The sequence below is a fragment of the Crotalus tigris genome, unplaced genomic scaffold (assembly GCF_016545835.1).
Source record: "Crotalus tigris isolate CLP2741 ecotype Arizona unplaced genomic scaffold, ASM1654583v1 scf7180000024397.1630199, whole genome shotgun sequence".
NCBI lineage: Eukaryota > Metazoa > Chordata > Lepidosauria > Squamata > Viperidae > Crotalus > Crotalus tigris.
Window position 1 is genome coordinate 488,504 of NW_024100565.1, and position 22,456 is coordinate 510,959.

The following is a 22,456-nucleotide window of genomic DNA, read 5'->3' on the forward strand; positions in this document are numbered from 1 at the left end:
TTATTTACTTAATACGGGGATTATATTAAAATAGTCTAATGATGTTAGGCACGAAAGCCAACTGGGTGACTTTGGGCCAGTCATTCTCTCAGCCAAAGCCACTTCACAGGGTTATTGTGGAGAAAATGGGAGGTATGTTTATCATCTCGAGTTGATTAATGATAATAATGCCAGGTCCTTTGGAAAGACTCATTAAGTGGACAAAAATGCCATGTACAGTCTAAAAATCTGACTGACTGTGCAACCAATAATAATAATAATAATAATAATAATAATAATAATAATAATAATAATAATAATAATGGTTGCAATCCCAAAATATCTGGAGCACCACTTGAACACTATTGGCATTGACAAACTCACCATCATTTGTAAAAAGCAGCTTTATTTGAACAGCTTACATCCTGTGATGTTACCTTTAACACCATCAAATAACATCTGCCTATTCCAGTTTCTGGGGAAGGACTCTATAGGTAGATAGAAATGCCAAATCCAGTCTGAACACCTGGCTAATTGCAATCAGCTGTAATAATAGAAGAGAAGGCATAGTAAAATAGAGTAAAAGAATAAAATAGAAGACAATGAATTGCAAAAGATCACGAAGTAGCAAGATCTCAAAATTAAAGTTCAAGATTAGGGCATAAACTTAACTGTCGTGGTTGCAGTGGTTATCAGCATACTGGGTGACATATCAAACAACATTGGATGATACTTAGAAAATCTGCATATTGACAAAATTTCCATCTGTCAATTAGAAAAGGCCACACTGCTTTGATCTGCATACATACTCTGCTGATATATTATGACATCGAAAGTTCTTGGGAACTTGATGCAAATGAAGGCCAACACCAATTTAAATAATTGGCAGCTGTGATTTCATATTTTTGTATATAATAATAATAATAATAATAAACAATATCATCTACCTATCCCTCCTTGGGAAGGACTCATTAAGTGGATAAAAATGCCAAATCTAGTCTAAATATCTGGCTGACTGTATAACCAACCATCATAATAACAACAATGGATATTAGGTACAACAGAAGAGTGTACTTATAAGCAACATAATAATTAATAAGGGTGTGAAACAAGGTTGTATTTTGTCCCCAACACTATTTAATATCTAAGCCAATGATTCGGAGACTTTATTATTTCATGGCCACTGTCCATTATTAACGAAAGGGAAAATTCTTCCAAGTTAGCAATATAGCATTTTAATGCAGAAATTACATTTCAAATTTTATATGGAGCTCCAATTTGGATTACAGTTGTCAACAATAATATAACCCAACAGCAGATAAAATTGTTAAATGTTCTAAGTTGTGTTCCAAATTCTCTGCTTCTCCTGGAAATTGGGCAGTTCTCTTTGATAATATAGCTTGGCTAAGAACTATTAAGTTTTGGGTTCAAGCATACGTTTTCAAAAATAAGAAAGGACTGCTGCATGAAATCCCAATTGATTCTTATGTATGTAGTTCAAACAGGTGTTGCAAAAGATTGGTTAGATTGGTATGAATCCTGATTATTTGATTTCCAAGGATATGACTTCAACATTTCATAGGATTAAGCAATATTATAGGATAATTTAGGACAGGAATTATTGGCAAAGCCTGAAGTTTCTTGTTTACTCATGATTTATGCAATAAGTACACTTTTCAGCTCATGATACATTTTTTTTTTTTTTTTTTTTATTAAAAGTTTTATAAATTTTACAAAAAAAAACAAGAACAATACAGAACAAAAAACAACATATACAAAAGAAAAAAAAAATTAAACAATACATATAAAAAAAACCCCCCACCCCACACCCCTCCCAAAAACCCTCCCTTCCCCCCCCCTGAGCTTCCCAGAGCAGAATATAGGCTTAAGAAATAATAATAAAAAAAAAAAAAAAAAAATAAAAATTAAATTAAAAACTTTATATTTATATATATAAAAAAGATATCTATAATATATATAAAAATAAAACTTATGAAAAAGCTATATAATATTTTTGTATACCCAATCTAAATTGTATAAATTTTATCCATTTGTCCCAGATAGCAAAAAACTTCTCTTGCGTTTGTTGCTTTAAGAAAGCCGAAATCTTTGCCATTTCTGCCAGATAAGCTACTTTAAAAAACCATTCCTGCAATGTAGGCAAAGATTCCTTCTTCCAATATTGTCCAATTAACAGCCTCGCGGCTGTGATCAAGTTTAACATCAATACAACCTCCTTTGTATCACAATCTGTAACAATACCTAACAAAAATAATTGCGGAGTAAATTTTACCCTCCTTCTAAAAATTCTCTGGATATTCCACCATATTTTGATCCAAAATGCTTTTATCTCTCTACATGACCACCAAATATGATAATAGGAAGCCTCCTTATAACCACATCTCCAACATTTAGGTTGCACGTCAGGGTACATGTAAGACATTTTTTGTGGATCAAGGTGCCATCTATAAAACATTTTATAAAAATTCTCCCTTAGATTCTGTGCTTGAGTAAATTTGACATTTCTCACCCAAATAGTTTCCCAGGTGTCCAATGAAACTGGCTCACCAAAGTTCTGCGCCCATCTAATCATACAATCTTTAATTAGTTCCGTTTCTGAGTCCAATTCAACTAAAACCCCATAAATTCTCTTAATGTGGGTTTGTCTTTGATCCTTCAGTTGCTTAATAAGATTTTCATCTTCTCTAAGAAAACCCACCTTACAATCCATCTTCCATCTATCTAGTAGTTGCCTATATTGGAACCAAGAATAAGTAAAATTTTCTTGTGCTAATTCTTCCCGTGATTTTAATTGCCAGTTTTGTCCATCCCATTTAAGTAACTGTCTATAAGACACCATATCCATTTTAACCCCTCTTTTTATTCCTTCTATCGCATGCCAAGGTATAGCCCATAATGGTACTTTAAAATCACTTTTATAATATTTTCTCCAAATCCTAAGTAAAGAAATTCTTAAAATATGAGATTTAAAAGCCCAATCTATTTTTTTATTAAATATTAAATAGGCATGCCACCCATAAAGTAAATCCCATCCCTCTAGATAAAGTATCTCAGAATTTGTCAAATTTACCCAGTCACTAATTAATGTTAAAACCACCGCATCATAATATAATTTCAAATTTGGTACCTTGAGTCCGCCCCTCTCACGGAAGTCTTGCATAATTTTGAACTTAACCCTTGGTTTTTTCCCTGCCCAAATAAATTTATTGAGACCCTTCTGCCACTCATTTAAATTAATCTCATTTTTCAAAATTGGTAACATTTGAAACAAAAAAAGAAACTTGGGTAGAATATTCATTTTTATCACTGCAATTCTTCCCATGAGGGATAATTGCAGCTTTTCCCAATTCTTCAAGTCTTTCTGTACCCCGACCCACAACCTTTCATAATTATTTTTAAATAGTTTTGCATTAGAAACAGACAGCATCACCCCCAAATATTTTACCTTATTAACAATCTCAAAACCCGTCGAGTTAACCAAAATCTGCTTCTCCTGACTCGACAAATTTTTAGGTAAAATTTTAGTCTTATTTACATTAATCTTAAAACCCGAGACCAAACCATAATGGTGAATCAACTGTAATAAGTTTACTACAGAATAATCAGGTTGCGACAAAGTAACAACCAAGTCATCCGCAAAAGCTCTCAACTTATATTCTTTTTTATTAACATATATTCCTTTAATTTCCTGAGACTCTCGAATTTTAATCAATAATATTTCCAATGTTAAAACAAACAACAATGGCGATAAAGGACACCCCTGTCTAGTACCTTTCTCTATTGTGAAAACCTCCGACAAACCTCCATTAACAATAAGTTGTGCTGTTTGTTTTTGATATATTACCTTAAGGGCTTGTAATATGTTTTCACCAAAATTCATTTCTTCCATTACTCTTAGCATAAAATGCCAATTCAGTTGGTCAAATGCTTTTTCAGCATCTAAAAATATGAGCCCTGCAGGAACTTGGTTGTTCTTATCTAAGTATTCTAATAAGTTAATAATTTGTCTAACATTGTTTTTCATATACCTTCCTGTTATAAACCCTGATTGATCTTTATGCACAAGATGATGCACCACCCTCATAAGCCTATTTACCAAAATTTTTACAAATATCTTATAATCCACGTTTAAAAGAGATATAGGCCTATAGTTTTTTGGTAAAGTAAGATCTTGATCCTCCTTTGGAATCAATGATATAAAAGCACTACGCCATGAAGGAGGAATCTCTAAACCCTGTAAGATACCATTAAAAAGATCATTTAATGGTTGAATCATCTCCTCCATTAAAGCTTTATAATAAACAGCTGTTAACCCATCCGTACCCGGTGCTTTCCCTAATTTCAATTGTTGAATTGCTGAGGCGATTTCCTCCTTAGTAATTAAACCATTAATTTCATATTTCTGATCCTCAGTCAGTTTAGGAAAACTTGCCTCAGCTAAATATTTATTTATATCTAACAGTTGTACATTAGTAGATTTGTATAGGTTTTGATAATAATCCAAAAAAGATTTTTTAATTAATTCCTTCTGAGAAACTAGTTTACCCTTATAATTTATTTTCTCTATTATTCTCAGTCTCTGTTTCTTTCTTAATTGATAAGCCAACCATCTCCCCGGCTTATTAGCATTACAAAATGTATTTTGTTTCATAAATAATAAATTGGTTGCAGCTTGATCTGCTATCAACATATTAAATTGTGACCTTAATAACTTTACAGATTCTTTAGTACTTTCATCAGAAGGATTTAGAATCAAAGCCCTTTCTTTTAGTTTAATTTCATCTTCAAGTTCTCTACGTTTCTGAGTCTGATTTCGCTTATAAAAATTATTCATTTTTATCAAAACACCGCGCATAAATGCTTTACCTGCATCCCATACCATTGACATTGAAGTCCCCTTATACATATTCAAAGCAAAATAGTCCTTTAAACACTCCTTTAGTTTTTGAACATTCTTCTCTTGTCTAAACAAATTTTCATTAACTCTCCAGGATCTTCTTTCCTCTTTCTCTTGAATCAACTCCATCCAAACTGGACTATGATCCGTCAGTGATCTAGGAAAAATCTTTACATTCTTTACTTTATTATACAAATCCGTGGTAATCAAGAAAAAGTCAATTCTTGAAAAAGATTGGTGTCTGTCAGAAAAAAAAGTAAAGTCTCTCTCCTCTTGATTACGTTCCCGCCAATAGTCCCTTAATTCCCAGTCTTCTTTCATATCAAAAAAGGCTTTAGGTAGCCTTGCTTGTTTAAGAAAAGGAGAGGAACCTTTCTTATCCCTTTGTGTATCTAAGACACCATTCCAATCACCCATTAATACCACCGATCTATAATCAAGCAAAGTTATTTTTTGGTGTAACTGTTTATAAAATTGTTCCTGTTGTTGATTTGGAGCATAAAGTCCAACTATAAGTACTTTCTTACCATAAATACCAAGTTCAATCATCACATATCTCCCCTGGGATGATACATTTTAATAATTTACATGTAAGTAAATAAAAATTTTTGGCAAAAATGTTCTGTCTCATAGTATTGACCTTGATGCAGTAAATCATATTTTATTGCATTGTGAATTTTCAGTAGGATACTATCTAGCTTATTTTAAAACAAAGGCCAGAACGATACATTTTTAGATTAAAATTGTTAAAATTTTACGCACACATAAAAATCCTAACATTACAAGGGCAATAGCCAAAATTTTAACTAATGGTTATAAAAGCAAGGTCTTTAGTAGCACATTCATTTCTTAAACTCTTTTACTAAATTTTAGATTACCTCAGTACTTCGCTATTTGGATCTTTTGGTCAGAAATAAAACTATATAAACAAAATTAGCACTTTGAATTGCATCTAGGAATTAACTGGTAACCAATTCATGTCCTGCAAAATAGATATGAACATGGTAACTGCTGCCAACTTATATATGGTCCATTGAATTTTAATTTCTAAATGGTCTTCAAAGGCAATCCTATAATTCAGTTACTAGTGGATCAGTCAACAGTAACTGAATTTAAGCATATTTGGGATAAACACATGCCCATCATCCAACAAAAATTAAAAATAAAAATAATAAAATATAAAAATAATTTAAAATAATAAATTAATTAATTTAAAATAAAATAAAAAATAAAGAGCAAACTTGATGGAGCATTAGGTCTTTTCTGCTGTCTGTTTTCAATGTTTCTGTATAGAGTACATTGCAGAAGTCTATCCTTGGTTGATAAGTGCCTGATTTGATATAGCCATATTCTGTTTGAGGAAAGACTATAGCCAGTGCACCAGCTAAAGCAGTAACCATGACCAAGAGGATCTCCTGCTCCCCTTCAAGGAATAGCACCAGAGCTGACAGAATCATCTTGACTAATGTCATGTTAAGTGGCGTGTGCATGTGTGTCAGTTTTACCCTATTCTAGCCATCTAGGACTAGGTCCTAAAAAGCCTGAAAGAAGAATTATATCAAATTCTCAGTGTTTTTTACTGTAAAAGCCAATACCTCTATGTGGGCATGTAAAAATATAATATTTTATATCCATATATCTTTATCACTGTATTATCATTATATTGCCAAAAGGACCAATGTAAGGATTGACAGACTTACATTTACAGTATAAACAAGTAAAATCTCTACATAGATGCATTAGTGATGTTTGGATAATAATATTTTCTTTCAGATGTTCTATTGGTAAGTAAACAAATAGGCTACCTATATATATATATATATATATATATATATATATATATATATATATATATATATATATATATATATATATAGTCTTTGGTTGTTCGGGTTTTCTCCCACGTAAAATTGGAAGTGTCTTGGCGACGTTTCGACGAAGTCCCATTCGTCATCTTCAGGCTGGTGTTTTCAGCTTCGTGCTTTGAGCAGCAATGTGTGGTCTTAGCTGTTTCTTCCTTTTAACTGCCAGTGGGGGTATGAACTGATTGGGTGGGAGCTTGGCTGTGTTCTGATTGGGTGGAGGTGTGTTCTGAATGGTTAGGGGCTTGGCTGTGCTCTGATTGGCTGGGGGAGTGTTCTGTTTGGTTGTGCTCAGGTTAGTCTGAGTTGCAGAGGGGTTTAAGATTTTGGGCTGCCTTGCTATTTTTGGCTTCGCGTTCGTGGTCGTGCTCCTCTTCATGGAGGGTGTCAGTTTGCTTCATGTATGGATTGGAGGGGTTTAAAGTGGCTAATGATGCAGCTGTGGTCTGGCTTCTGGTTTGTGGTCGTGCCTCGTCATCGGTGTGGCTTTGGGTTTGTTTTTTGCGTGGATGTGTGGTGGTGACATCCTGTGTGGTTTTTGTGAGTGTGGGTCTGGTATCATTTTTTGTGTTAGGGAGTCGTTTGTCAATAAGGGCGGGTTTCCAAATGGCTGGTAGGCGGGAGGTATCATCTCGCTTGTTCATGCTGTGTGGGCGTTTTTCTATCTCGATGGCTTCTCTGATTATTCTGTTATTAAAATGTTCACTTTTGGCAATGGTTCTGGTATTTTTAAAGTCAATTTCATGTCCTGTGGCTTTAAGGTGTTGGACCAGGGAAGATGTTGGTTCCTCTTTTTTGACTGAGTTCTTATGTTCTTCAATGCGTGCACTTATTCTTCTGTTGGTTTGTCCGATGTATGTGGTGGGACAAGTGGTGCATGGGATTTCGTATACTCCTTGATTTTCTAATTCAATTTTATCTTTGGGGTTTCTAAGGATGGTGGATATTTTTCTGTTTGTGCAGAATGCTGTTTTGATGTTGTGTTTATGGAGGATCTTACTGATTCTGTCTGTGGTGCCTTTTATGTATGGGAGGAGGGCTTTGCCGTTTTCTTGTTCTTTGTCTTGGATTTTAGTGGGGGTTTCTTTTTGGATTAGGTTTGTAATCTTATTTCTATGGAATCCATTGGATGTTAGTACATTGGTGAGAGTGTGTAGTTCGGGTTTTAGGTGTATATATATATGTATATATATAGGTCTTTGGTTGTTCGGGTTTTCTCCCGCGTAAAATTGGAAGTGTCTTGGCAACGTTTCGACGAAGTCACATTCGTCATCTTCAGGCTGGTGTTTTTAGCTTCTTGCTTTGAGCAGCAAATACATATACATATATATATACACATACATACATACATACATACATATAAACAAACAGGTAACCCAATCTCCCTTTGATTTCAGGTAGGTCACTTTTCCAGTTCCTATTTAGCCAAGTCTAGATTTGGCCTTAAGATGAAGGAGAGTTTATTTTTTCATTCTTAAAATACTGTTTAAATTTGGCATTTACATTTTTACTAATAAAAAGCTTTGTTTCCCCCCCTCCCCAATAAGTCTCTTCTTTTACTTATACAATTCAGCGACAACTATTTAATAGCAAGAGAATATCAAATGGTCCAACTCACGGAATAACATCAGTCCTTATTTTTTCCTAGATGTAAGGCAGATCACATGACCTCTCCATTGATAATCGTCTAGAACAAATATTCCAGTAATAATAAAAAGTAACAGTTAAATGAAAGTACTAAGTAACACAGATTCCAGGTTTTTCAGTTACTTATGTCAGTTTCTCTTTGTTTTTCCTTCTCGCAAACAGGTAATCAGATCCTATCTCTTGGGACTTTGTCAAAGGATCAGATTTATCCATTGAAACTCAAGGGTATTTCCATCTGTTACTCTGCACTCAAATCTGCCTTATGTGGAAATTATGTCAGCTTTGGCGTCTTCAAGTTGTATGGGGACAACCACTTTGACAATGTACTTCAGGCCTTTGTCAAAATGCTGCTTTCAGTATCCCACTGTGACTTGCTAGTAAGAAAATTATTCATCCTGGGAGTCTTTATGCAAATTATATATTACTACCACAGGCTTAAAATGAAGATAGAGTGGAATCTAGAACATCTTAAGTGCAGTTTGTTTTTGTTTCAACTGCATGCATGCATTAGTAGTTCTTGCACATACAATATTATGTGTAGTTTCATTAACTAGTTATGAATATTTATTTTAAAATATTTATAATATGTCATCAAGATAATCACAGATCATCTACTAAGTGGATAATAATTCACAAACTGGAGTATGATTGTTTTTGACATTGTCAATTAAACTTGCTGATACGTTGTCAATCAGTATTCCTCTGACATTAATTCCCATGGATTGATTTTAATGAAAATGACAGTCTTACAAACTAGTATCTGACAAATGAGGGGAAACTCTCTTAAGACCAAAACTTTACCACTGGATCAAATAAGCTGTACATCTTGTACAGCACTGATTTTCACCTAGTTTAATAGGAATTACCTTGGTTTTTGCAATTCTCTCTACTTTACTCATGCAAAATTTTAGGAAAATTAAATATATAAATTCCTTTTTAAAAATCATAATTTTTAATTATTTAACAGATTTAGTGTGTGTGTGTGTGTGTGTAAGTAAGTAATATAGATTACATTAGTAATCATTTTTTGCATCAAGGTTTCCCAAGGTAAACATTAAAGCAGCATTGGATGCCATGTTTATTTGATTGTATGTCCCAAAAGCAGTTCCCAAACAGATGAGAAATAATGACAATATTATTAAAGGAGATATATAAACATCAGAAATGGGAAATGCAATCAAAAGGAAAGGGTGTTGTTACATTTTTTTTTTAACATTTTCCTTCTCCCCTTCATCTGAGTTGCATTATGCTTGTGATTAATTGCATCATTGTCTACACTTTAATTCTCCTGTTAGGGAGTCTTACTGTCTTCAGTTGAAAGAAAAACAAAGCATGAAAATGATAAACTTTCACAGTTGGCAGGGTGACTGTGAGAAAAGTATTTAGAACTATTGGAATTTTTACTTAGAAATATCAACATAGCTTGGCAAAGAACAGCAGTAGTCACAGAGTATATATTTGGGGAAGGACATACAAAATAGGCAGCACAGTACAAACAGATAAGCTTTAGTAAGCAGCTGTGAAACTTTTATTCAATATTAATTTAATTTCCATTTTCATAATGTTGAGGGCTCCAGTTCAATTATTGCAAAATATTTGACCTGATCAGTTTTTATATTTCTTAAGCTGAAGTAATATTTTCAGAATTAGAAGGCAAATTTTTTATTAAGTTTAGTTTGCCTTGGATTTTATTACTAATGAAAAATCTTAAAATAGGAAGTTTTTTTTTCCTTATTTTACAACTGAAGACAGTGCAGATCTGAATAGACAGTTGGGTATTGTACATTTTCAGTAGCATCCAAAAACATGCATGTTCTTGCAGAATGTAAGCTGATTTGAATAGTTAAAATATTGCAAAATTATTTGCATCAACTTGTAGATTTTAAGATAAAATGTTCAGAGAGTTGCTAAAAGGAACACCTGGAATGGACATAGTGATGCACAGAGCTCTCAGTAGCAAAGAAAACTCTTAACTGTTACACCAGGCACAGCTACAGATTCACTAGTTTGATACAGTAAAGGGACCATATTTCTTCCCCCTCTTAAATTCCAATTTAGAAACCCTGCATGGTTTTCCTTTCTCTTTCATACAATAATGCACCTGCAGAGATCCATGGCTATACACCGTGGATGAATAGTATCAGGGTTATGTTGGTCTGTTCTGCCTAGAACAGTGGTTCTCAACCTGTGGGTCGGGACCCCATCTGGGGTCGAATGACCATTTCACGGGGGCCGCCAAACAACGCAGTCCGCCATTTTCCCCCCCTTTTCCTTAGCTGTGCTACTCCCTTTTATTCTATTGGCTTTTGAAAGCCAATAGAATAGACTCTCTTGAATAGAGTCTCATTCTATTGGCTTTCAAAAGCCAATAGGAATGGTCCAGGCTGTCTCTGCCCTGCTGAGCCCGCCAAAAGTCCCATTCTGCAAACGGTGCTGCACCAGTTGGGTAGTCCTCGACTTACGACCGGTTGAGTAGTCCTCGACGTACGACCAGTTGGGGGTCGCGGCATTAAAAAGGTTGAGAACCACTGGCCTAGAATATAATATATTTCTTTTAAGAAGAGACTGGACAGCCATTTGTCTAAAATGGTATAGGGTTTCCTGTCTGAGCAGGGGGTTGGAATAGATGACCTCCAAGGTCCCTTCCATCATCATAATCATTATTATTATAAAAATACAGTAGATGATATTGAATATGGTAAAACTGTTTTATTAAAATTACTGTTTATTACAGTAATTTTTTTTACTAAGCCGTGTAATTTCTTATTGCATGATATTCTCTCTTTCTCTTCTATCCCAAGCAATATAGAAAATTGAGTCAATCTTACTACCCACTTTTGGAGTGTCTAGCTCAGGATCATATGAGTTTCATCACCAGCTTAGAGCCACATGTACTAATGTATATATTTACATCGATATCTGAAGGACTAACTGCACTTGGTAAGTACACAAAAGAAATAAACTATGGAAGAATGTAAAATGATTCTAAAGCAGACAAAAGTAATGTGGCCACAAATCATTAGGTGTTTGATTTAATTACTAAATGCAACACATAATTGTTTATTCACGAGACTTTTAAGACTAAATAGTCCTGTGTTCAGAAGGCTACATTTACAGACTAGTAGAGTAGACATGGGCATGATCTTCAGCCAAAGAAAAGAGTCTAAAAATTTGTTATCCAATAATATTCTTTATTCTTTTGAATGTGTTCAAATGAAAGCACTCTCTTTTCGATGGAAGCTAAACAAAGGGGATATTACTTTGAAAATGTATTTGTTAAAAAATTGTTTTATGATTCATGTAGAATTTATACTTTCCTAATGTATTTCCAAACATTTGAAAAATGTAAACCACAACATGAATCATAAAACATTTTTACATTCCAATTACTTACAACATAATGCTCATAAGCCTTAATACAAGAACTACACAATATTCTATAGTCATTGCCAATGAAAAATACCTACTCCAGAACACCAGTAATAAAGTATGGACTAAAATGTTTTGTTCCTATTATTACTGAGGAAAACTGATCAGATGATTAACAGTAATGTGAATATAGAACTATTCCTAATCAGTTTACTCAAGTTTTCAGTGAAATTACGGACCGAAGATATTAGTATTTTTGAATGTGAAAACCGGTTGCTATAAGCCTTGAACTAAAATAATCCACTCATAATAGATTAAAATTTTTAAGCAAAAAAGTATCTTTAAAAGCCTATATTATTCTCAGTACTGATTAAAGAAAACCAATATACATTTTAGATATAGATATGGAGGTAGATATGCATGCATGCACACATAACATGCATATGCATAAACAAACACACACACACCAATCAGTTTATGAAGGATATCAGTCTATGTAATTTTTCTGTCCTCCCAAGTGATGGAGCTTGCCCTCAAAAATCAATTCCATCACTTTTCTCAGTGACATTTTCTTACACTTTTCTACTTCTTTTGTCAGAAAGACCTCTACCATTTTTGTCTCCTAAATCCTTAGATTAAGCCTGTCACCACTGCTACAATGTTTCAATGTGGAAACAATCCACAAAATAGCCGTTTCAGATTCTCCATTAAATTAATAGGTGAACCGGGATTGAATTATGGGCTTTCTGATCCAAATGCAATTCTCTATAAAATAGCTCCATATTTTATGTAAACATAAAATAACAGTTCCTATTACTATGGTATTGCAAATTTGGAAGAAAGGTAAGTGAGGAAACCAAGTATCACTCTTTTTTAAAATTAACAAACCTGTAAGTACTATTTTTAAAACCTCAAGTCAGAAAGTAATTGAAGTACACAAATAGTAGCTAATACTTTGTGATTATTAAATACATAATGGCCTGATGGATGTGCAAATGTTAAAATGCTAATGTAAGAAACAGACATCCTAAGTTTATTTAAAAAGAAGAGATGAAGATAACCGTTAGTCAGTGTCTGTCATTTTTTTAACGTAATTTTTCTGTTATTTCCTTTTTTAACAAGGTTTTGTTGTTCTATCCCCTTGCATCACCGAAGTGTTTGACATAGAATACAGTAACATGAATTAAACAGAGTAGGAAAAAAGATATGAAAACCTACATCTTAAAACTTTTTTTAAAAGAAATTGTGCATGGCAATATCATGGCCATCATAGTTCTGGACAATGAATGCATTGATGGATTGATTGCTTTATCACATTTCTATAGTCGCCTATCTAATGTAGAGACTCTGGGTGGTGGACATGCAAAGTCAGTGAGGGAAATCAGATTCATTTAAAGACCACATGATTTACTTAACAACTGGAGTGATTTGCTCAAAAAAAGGTCACCTAAAAGGATCATAAAATGGGGCAAAACCTACTTAACAACTTCCTTGTTTTTGTAAAAGGAAACAGGTAAGAGATCATTTCACTTAAATCATTTTCCTTCATCATAAACAAAACAAAGCTCTTAAATTTTGTCATGCATAATAGTTATTGCCACTTGCCGAATAACTCTTCCAGCTACATACATTCATAAAATGCCCAAGTAAATTTTTTAGATAGCAACGCCTTGGTTCTCATGTAAAGAGAAATTTGTTGAAATATATAAATTCCAAGCTAGGCATCATTCCCCTCTTCCTTGCTTGCTTCTCTAACAACAACAACAATTGTCATTCTTCCCCTTCTTCTGTGTTTTCCTCCCTTTTAATCTGCTTGTTTACCTAACTTGAGTAAAATGCAATAAGGATTCTGTTCAGCTACAACAAATGACTCTGTGTCCATTAAAATCAGAATAGGGGTCTTGCATAACATCTTCCTCTGTTACACTCATACAATGAGAAAAAAATATGAATGTCACAAGCATCTTTGATATAAAGTTATGGGAAAATATAAGTAGCTCTTAATACTTAAATTGCATCCTCACGAACAGATAAACCTCTCCACTGTGCTGCTAAGATCACTTAAAGAAGAAAATAAATATCAGCTTGTCTGATATCAGCATGTTTAGAGAGCTTTTAAATGGACGTTAGTGATTTACTTTGTGTTATTCAATTTTCAAACAAATAGTCAAAGTACTGCAAAACATACTTATGAAATATGCATTTCTAGATACCTTTTCAAAGTGTCCATTGCTTTCCTATGTGACCAAAGGGAAAGAAACTTGTAAGGAAATCATAATGGGTCAGATCCTTTTTAATATGCACTCACTACTCAGAGCGAGTGGGTGGCCGTGTACATTTTCTTAGATAAATAAATAATTTGTCTGTGTGAGAGTTTCAGTACAATAACTTTAATTATGTACTGCAATATATTTATGAAATATGTTGGAAAAGAATCAGTGATATCCCTATGAAATATATTTAATCTTGAACAACTATGACAGCCACCATCTTCTTTTTGGAATCAGATTAGATTAGATAGGGCTATTTGATATTGTCCTGTCTCTTCCCCCGCCTGTTTGAATAATGATTCAACTTTAGTGCAAAGCAAAGTCAAGCTCTTCTATGTAAATGAATTCTAATAAATAAAGAAGTGGACAATTACAATTGATCACATTATTGAATACTTAAAACATTTAACTCTTGGGCAAAATGCACAACTGAGCATTTATAAATATTAAATTATGCTCTTTAGAGAGAGAATGGCTGTAGGAAATCTTTACTTGGACTTCCTTTCTTTAAACATCCAGAGTAACTATCACCTCAGTATTTCTTCACAAAAGCAATACATATATTGTACATAGGGACACAAGCAATTACTGAGACCAAACATGAATTCTTTTTCTCACATTTTTCTAATACATTACCTTATCTTTTTGATATGCTGTGCAACACATATTCCAAGGCCTAGTGACTTGATTCCCACAACAAGCATAGAATTAATATGCAACTTTTGGATACCAGATGTTTAGCATTTTATATTTTGCTTTTTGCAATATTCTGAATTGATGCTGGTATCTTTACATTTAAAAAATATCCAAATCCATCTAACTATTAAGAAAGACAAATGTTATGAATTTGTCCTTATTAGCTTTGTGTAATAATTGAATTGGATAATCACATATGTCATTCCAAGCAGCACGGTGTAGAAAAGACATGTTGTGGGCTATTTTGAAAATGATTGGAGTGGATGTATTTTACAGATGAAGAAACCAGAGACAAATATTTGCTTCCAGTGGAAATGGGGATTGTCAGAAATTCAGAGGAATGTTTCATACGTGGTAAAATGAAGAGAGTCTTGAGACTAATTGTGGTTAAATTGTCTGCAAAATCTTTCTTAACTTCCCAGGAGAACTTAGCTTAGGAAAAAAATATTGCAGTGATGTTGAAAGAGAAGTAAACTTCAAAACAACATTTAGAAACCAGAACTGGCACGGATCAACATTCTGTGCCTAGAGGGAAGTTTTCAAATACTTCCTGCAATATTGGCAAGCTTCCACTTATTGCAGTTTAGGGGGATACACTTAATTGAGTCTATCATATACCTTACAATTCTCCTTCAAATAAGCAGTATTTTAACAGTAATGCTTGTGAACATGTATATACAGTATCATTCACAAATAAAGAATCCAAATCAGTCATGTAATATCTGAAAATAATCTATATTGGCATTAATGATGGCTGTGGTTTTGCCCTCGTTTAGAAACTGAACAAACCCCTAAATATTGGTAATTACACAATCAGTATTTTTTTGCACAATCAGTTTTTTTCTTCTCACAGATAGGTGCATAAACTATACCCACTAGTATAAAAGAATGATTGCTCCTAAAACTGACAACAGAAATAATACTTTAGAAATCTGTGATGTATTTAAAGAAGTTTGTATGTCCCAAGAATGACAAATGGTGAAATTGGTGAATCTGTAAGCAGTGAATAGCTAGATCAGTGATGGCGAACCTTTTAGAGACCGAGTGCCCAAAAACTGGTCCCGCTCCGCCCCACCCTACCTGCCCGCAGGGCCACTCACCGCCTCCAGGGCCCACCGCAGATCACCCAGGCAGCCCAGCAGCTCTATGGTGGTCACGTCCTCTGCCCTCGCACCGCAGCATCAACTATGCGCATTGGGGCATGAGGGCAAAGTCTTGTCTACGCTGCCTGGCTGCCATGTCCTTGGCTGCGCTGCTCCGCGTGGGCCACGCTTGGGGTGACTCTCCTCCAGGTGGGCTGCTGGTAAGGAGGGGGTGGTGGGCGGAGGGAAGGCTGGGGCAACGGCATCTGTGCCCACAGAGAGGGCTCCGAGTGCCGCCTCTGGCACCTGTGCCATAGGTTCACCACCACTGAGCTAGATGATTGCTAACTTGTTGCAGCCAATCACTTCCTAATAAGTAAAAAGAAATATGCACAGTTTGAATGTCATATATTGAAATAACATGATACAACATGTTTGTGGTTCACACATGTATTGTATCAAAACTACTAGATGAGACGAATATAAATATAATCAATATTCCCTTAAAATTGTCAAATATATTGAGTAATTATGGATTTTGAGATTGATCTCTATTATACATTCACAATTATTTTGCTGTTACAGTATGCAAATAATAGTTGCCTTTACCTTTTAAACAGTAAATTATAAAACAGGTATATTTATAATCTTTTGCTTTAATTATAGCAAATAGAGGGGGTCTTTGCTCTGTTTTATTTCTCACTAGTTTTTTTAATATATCTTTTATTTGTATTTTCATTACATACAAATATAAAAATTAAACCATATAAGTTACATATTTATGGGGGACAGTTGGGTTTTGTTTGCTTTGCTTTTAATTTCTTGGAGAAGGAGGGTTGGCTACTCTTTTTGTTTCCTAATATTTATGTCATCTGGATATTTAGTTTTCCATATAAATGCAGATTTATACTGTGATTTCTCTCCAGATTGTATTAAAGTTTTGCCTTGGTGGCACAGTAGTTAGAATGCATAATTGCAGGTTATTTCTGCTGACTCTTGGCTGCCAGCAGTTTGGCAGTTCGAGTCTCACTGGCTCAGGGTTGATTCAGGTTTCCATCTTTCCGAGGTCGGTAAAATGAGGACCCGAATTGTTGGGGAAAATATGCTGACTCTGTAAACCACTTAGAGAGGGCTGTAAAACACTGTGAAGCGATATATAAGTCTATGTGCTATTGCTATTTTAATATTTATGATGGTAGAGAAATTTGGGTCACTTCTCCAGTATTGGTACTGAAAAGTATCTGTGAATGCCACAGGTATTTAATCTGTGTATATATTTTTATTCTGTCCATGTCAGTGATTTTTCAGATTAAAACTGCAAAAACAATACATTTTTTTTCTTATTCCCCCAAGTACAAACTCTTCAGAATTCATAATTTCATAGCAATAAGGAAACAGCTGGATTCCTTGAATTTGTAACAGCCAGCAGGAGTGCGTAAAAACCCGGCAGAACACCAGCCAGTAGGGTGTAAAAGCTTCCTCTGTGCTGCAGAAGAGTGAAAGATAAAGGATTGTCATAGGGAAATCTACTTGGAATATGTTATAACAACAGAATAAGAGCAAAATAGTCCCATCTACCCTTATTATAGTTCTGTAATCCCATTTCAGTGTATGTCGTTGATAGAGAAATTTTTTCAGAAATTGTAATACTGTGTTTCTTTTTTTCTTTTTTTTAAATGTTTAGATACGATTGTCTCCTCTAGCTGTTGTGCAAGTTTGGACTACATTGTCACCTATCTCTTCAAGCACATAGCAAAAGAAGGAAAGAAACCCCTGAGAATCAGGGAGGTTTCCCAAGATGGGCAAAGATTACTGCATTTCATGCAGCAAAACTCTGAGGTGCTGCAGCAGGTAAACTCAGAATCACTATTTTGCCTCTGTCTTTATGAACTTTCTTTTCAAAATATATATTTTTTACATTTAATACTGCAGTTACTAGTGGCCATTTCAGTCATCTCCACAAGCTTCTGCATTGACCCTCAAAGCGTCTTAGTTGTGTCAGTTCAATGACCCAGGAGTACATAAATGAATTGATGTGATTATAGAATTTTAGAAGCATTTACATACAATGGAATATAATCAGTGAAAATGTCAACAGTGAATACTGTAGTGGTGAAAAAAAAAGCATTGTAAGGACCTGAAAACATTAAAAGAAGCCTTTTTTTTTTTTTTTGAGACCTTTCTAATTGGGTACATAGCTGCATATTGAATACTATATAGATTTTTAAAAGCTTTTTGTATATTTCCTATGAGGGGAGAAGTTTAGGCATTATGGCATGCACTACTTAGAATTCAATTTTGAAAAACTGCTTTGGAGCACATCAGTGCATGAATAAAGTACTTGTCAGTGACTCTTTAAAGCAGATATTTTTGTTTCCAGGATTGTGAGGGTAAAGCAAAATCTTCCCCTGGAAACAGTTACAGCTGCTTCAGTGAGTTGCCAAGTGCTTTATTATTGCTCTTTCATGCACTGTAGCGGTATTTTGGAGTTGGATCTGAAGCATTGCGCAGCTTATTGGGCATATAGTTGTCAGTTTTTAAAAAGTCAACTTTTAGCAACAGAAACTGGCATTGTGAGATGTCTTCCAACAAAGACTGGATTGACATTTGTTGGAAATTCTTTAATTTAGATTTCTTCATTGAGCAGGGGTTGGACTGAGTAGCCTAGTGGTGCTTTTAATGACAGTAAAATATTTTTATATTAGCTAGTTTTCAGAATAGTTTTTGCTTGAATAATGAAAATATCATGAAAAGTGAAACAGCTGAATTATGCTTCTCTAATACTAGTTGGAGATAGAATGTACCTTGATAAAGGATTTAATGTGCTTCCAAATAACAGACTGGTAAGCACTTTCAGTAGATCCCTGTTAACAAGGATCTCACTGAAATAACTGCTTAAATATATGGATGCAATCACATCACAGTAACATTAGTTGTAGAGGTCTCATGATCTTCAGTAACCTGAAGATTGTGCTGATTATGAGGTACCGGCAACAGTGGTTGCCATTTAAGTGTACAAGATTTATCCTTCTTATTTATTGCTGCGATTACTTTGGGTGATCTTTGCCTCCAAATAAAATCAAATGGCGAAGTAATACAACATAATATTTAAGTATGTATAGGACTGTTATTACTATCCTCAGTGATTCATTGCCATCACTGTTTTATATTGCAACTTCCTGGAGTAATTACTCTACTCAAGTAGAAGTTGATGAGAACCTAGAAATGTATTGCACATTTGCCTGTTGCCGAGCATTATAGTCTCGCTCTAAAGTTCAGCTGTGTAATCAGGAAGATCAGGGACGTTGGCCTCAAACCCAGATTTTCCTACATTTGCTGTTCTTATGACCTTAATGTTCTATTTTGTGTCAAGGATACTTTGCAGTCCTAAAATTTATAGCATATGAATAAGCTATGATATGTCTTTATTAGCTTCGCAATCTGTGGAATACATTATATTTAGTTTGAATGTAGGCTTTCAGGTGCTCTTTTAAATATTTATGACCAGTCTCCAGTAGTCAGCATAAATATGATTTGCATTAGCACAAGTCACACTGCATTGAGTGCTTCTGATGTCAACCATTCAGTGTACTAATACCTGACATCATCTCCCGAGGTCATTGCCAATTTTGACCTTTCTTCTTCTGTACAGTTTCTCTACTCTCAGAAGCTCTTTTGAATTGATTTGAAATTTTGACTCTTCCCTTTATGAGGCAGTAAAATTGATAATTATTCAGATGGGAACTGAGTGCTGAGTGAAAAATCAATTCTACCCGCTCTCTGCTGCGTATAAAATTACTTCTGACTCTGCTGGTCTGAACAAATGGGCAAGGTAAAAGCAGCAGGCAGGAATAGTAGAAAGACTTAGCTGGATAAAGCTAATAGCCTAAAGGGATAGCTCTTTGAGATGAGGGAGTGAGCCAGTTGGGGGTGGTTATCAACAATGATGGGACTCATTGATTATATGTTTACATCAGATTTCCATTGGGTTATAAATCAGCCCCTGAATAGAAATAGAACCCTAGGCCTTGCATCTTACCAAAGGGACAGTGAATTAGATTATTCTCATTTTCACACTCAGATGAAAAGTGATCCATTGATTATTCATCGGCAGGCTATTAAACCATAGCTTTAGAGCTGATTTGACTATCATGGAGCCAAATGAACAAGACCGTTGCTTCACAACGAGAGGTTTCAGTTTTCTAGACAGCTGTGTCTTGTAAGTAATGCCTAACCCTATTAAAACAAAAGGGTTATTACAAATTGCTTAACAGTGCTAGAAAACTAGGCCCTAATGACTAATTGTACTGTGAGCTTAAAGAGACTGTCAGTTCTTTAAAGTGATGCAATGAAGCTAAATATTCTCCCAATTTGTCTGCTTTGATGGAAACGCTATTACATCACGTCTCTTTTTAAAACTGAAAAGATGCATCCCTAAATATTTGCCCATCCTGTGTGTTGAGTTAATTGGGGAAAAGTATATAGGTAGTCCTCAACTTATGATCACAATTGAGCCCAAAATTTATGTTGCTAAGTGAGAAATTTGTTAAGTGAGTTTTGCCCCATTTTACGACTTTTCTTGCCACATTTGTTCAGTGAATTATTGCAGCTGTTAAATTAGTAACACAGTTTCCTCACTGCTTGTCAGAAGGTTGCAAAAGGTGATCACATGACCATGGAACACTGCAATTGTCATAAATGTGAGTCAGTTGTCAAGCATCTGAATGTAAGTCACGTGATCGTGGGAATGCTGCAACAGTCATAAGTATGAAAAATGGTCATAAGTCACTTTTTTCAGTGCCGTTGTAACTTTGAAAGGTCACTAAGTGAACTCTTGTAAGTCCAGGACTACCTGTTATTAAGCATATGAAAATGCATTTTAATACATTTCTAAAGGACAACATTGCTGGATTATCTGTTTAAAAGGTATTGCAAAAATTCAAGTTGCAAATCAAAGATGTCATTGTAACTCAGGTAGAGTCAGAATCAGTTCATTTGGATTAAACAGCTCTGCACCTTCTTTTAATACCCATTGTTACATCAAGTATATCCCCACCTTTTCTACTGACATTTTTTTTACCTTCAGTACTCTGTACCTCATTCAGCTATTCCTGACGGATTAATAGCAACATAGACAGATGGGTAGTATTTCAGTGGGACTAGGGGGAAAGTGCTCTTAAACTTATAGGGCTTAAAAGCCATTTCAACTAACTCGGCATAGTCTTGCACTGCTGTTTTGCTGTCCTTTGGGCTGCTGGATTATTGTTGTGTGAGTAGCATGAGATCAATAGCTATGTGTAGTTTGAAATGAGTTGTTACAGTTGGCTCTTTAAAGAGATTGTTGTGGTATAAGGTAAGTTACAGACAAGTCTATCTTAAGCTTTTGCAGCAACAGAAAATCTATGGCAGCCCATTTAAACAACCAATTAGCATTCTTCTTATGAGGATGAAAAAGATCTAATAGAATTGAGACAGATCACAAATGTTGATGAGGTTCCTCCACAGTCTCGTGCCAACTGATGGCTAATTTCTGTCCATAAGAAGTTAAGGTAAATCAAAGGAGGAAAGGAAAGTTGGCAATAGGTAGTGATATAGAATATCTCTTTGCGACTTCACAGTGACTCAGGCATAGCATCCTTGGACAGCAAGCCTAGCCACAAAAACATATCGCCTGAGGGAAGCCAGTGGCTTCATGATCCACTTTGCACCTAGCCACACCACCAGATTCCACTTAGTCCTTGCCACTTCCTCTTATTCATTTATTTGTTAGATTTCCTTTCCACCATTCAAGGCAGCATGCTGTGCATAGTTTTCCCTCCATCATTCTCCCCCCCCCCCAATAATAAGTAGGCTGGATTGAGAGTATGCCTGGCTCAAAATCACCTAGTGAGCTTCCTAGTCTGAGGGTGGATTTGAAGCTATGATTTCCCAGTCCACCATTTTCATCCCTTGGTCACACTGCGCTCCTCCCCCTCCCCAAAGTAGGTATGCCTCCAGGTATTTCAGAAGTAGATTAGGAAAAAATGTCTAACACCAAAGATGAGCAACCTTGGCAAATAATTGATGAGAAGGTTCAGTGTCTTAAAAGGATCATATAGCAAAAAAATGGAATGTTCAGAAGCATCACAGTTTGGCTCACTTGGTTTATCCAAAAAGCTGATCCTCTGCCACAATCTTGAGTCTAGAAATAATAGTATTGTACATATATTTAGAAGCACTTAAAACATAAAGTGTTATTAAGAATTTTACGCAAAAGTAATTTGTTCAATTTCAACGTAGAATAGCAACTCAAGCAGGGAACACATAGTAGGATTGAAAAATGCATTTTAAGATTCTACCTGATTCAGTCAACCAGTTTTTATTTATTGATGAAATGAAATCTAAATAGAAAGCATGTGGGACTGCTGTTACAGTACTTGCAGAAATGAAACTATACATTCTCTGTAAATAAATGAAGGAACATACACGCCTGTTTGCATAATTTCTAATTTAGTTACATGATTGTCTTTTGTTTTATATTCCTGTCAGTCTCACTTTTAAGGGCTAATGCTGTATTTTGCAGTTTGTTTGTTTGTTCTTTTGTTAAAAATGCTTCGGCTTCTATAAAGATTAAACAAAAGCAATGGCTTCCAA

At 34.8% G+C, this 22,456-nt stretch overlaps 1 protein-coding gene across 4 annotated transcripts in view; it reads left to right on the top strand.

Moving 5' to 3' along the window:
- RANBP17 (RAN binding protein 17) overlaps positions 1-22,456 on the top strand; it is a 207,575-nt gene that overhangs the window by 159,891 nt on the left and 25,228 nt on the right. For 2 of the 4 annotated variants that reach the window (XM_039329446.1, XM_039329447.1), the window contains exons 23-25: positions 8,569-8,783; positions 11,208-11,346; positions 17,508-17,674. In XM_039329446.1, coding sequence (XP_039185380.1) covers positions 8,569-8,783; positions 11,208-11,346; positions 17,508-17,674 — 521 coding nt within the window. Of the gene's footprint in view, positions 1-8,568; positions 8,784-11,207; positions 11,347-17,507; positions 17,675-22,456 lie in introns of those variants that run through there. The other 2 variants (XM_039329449.1, XM_039329448.1) reach the window with 2 other exon arrangements.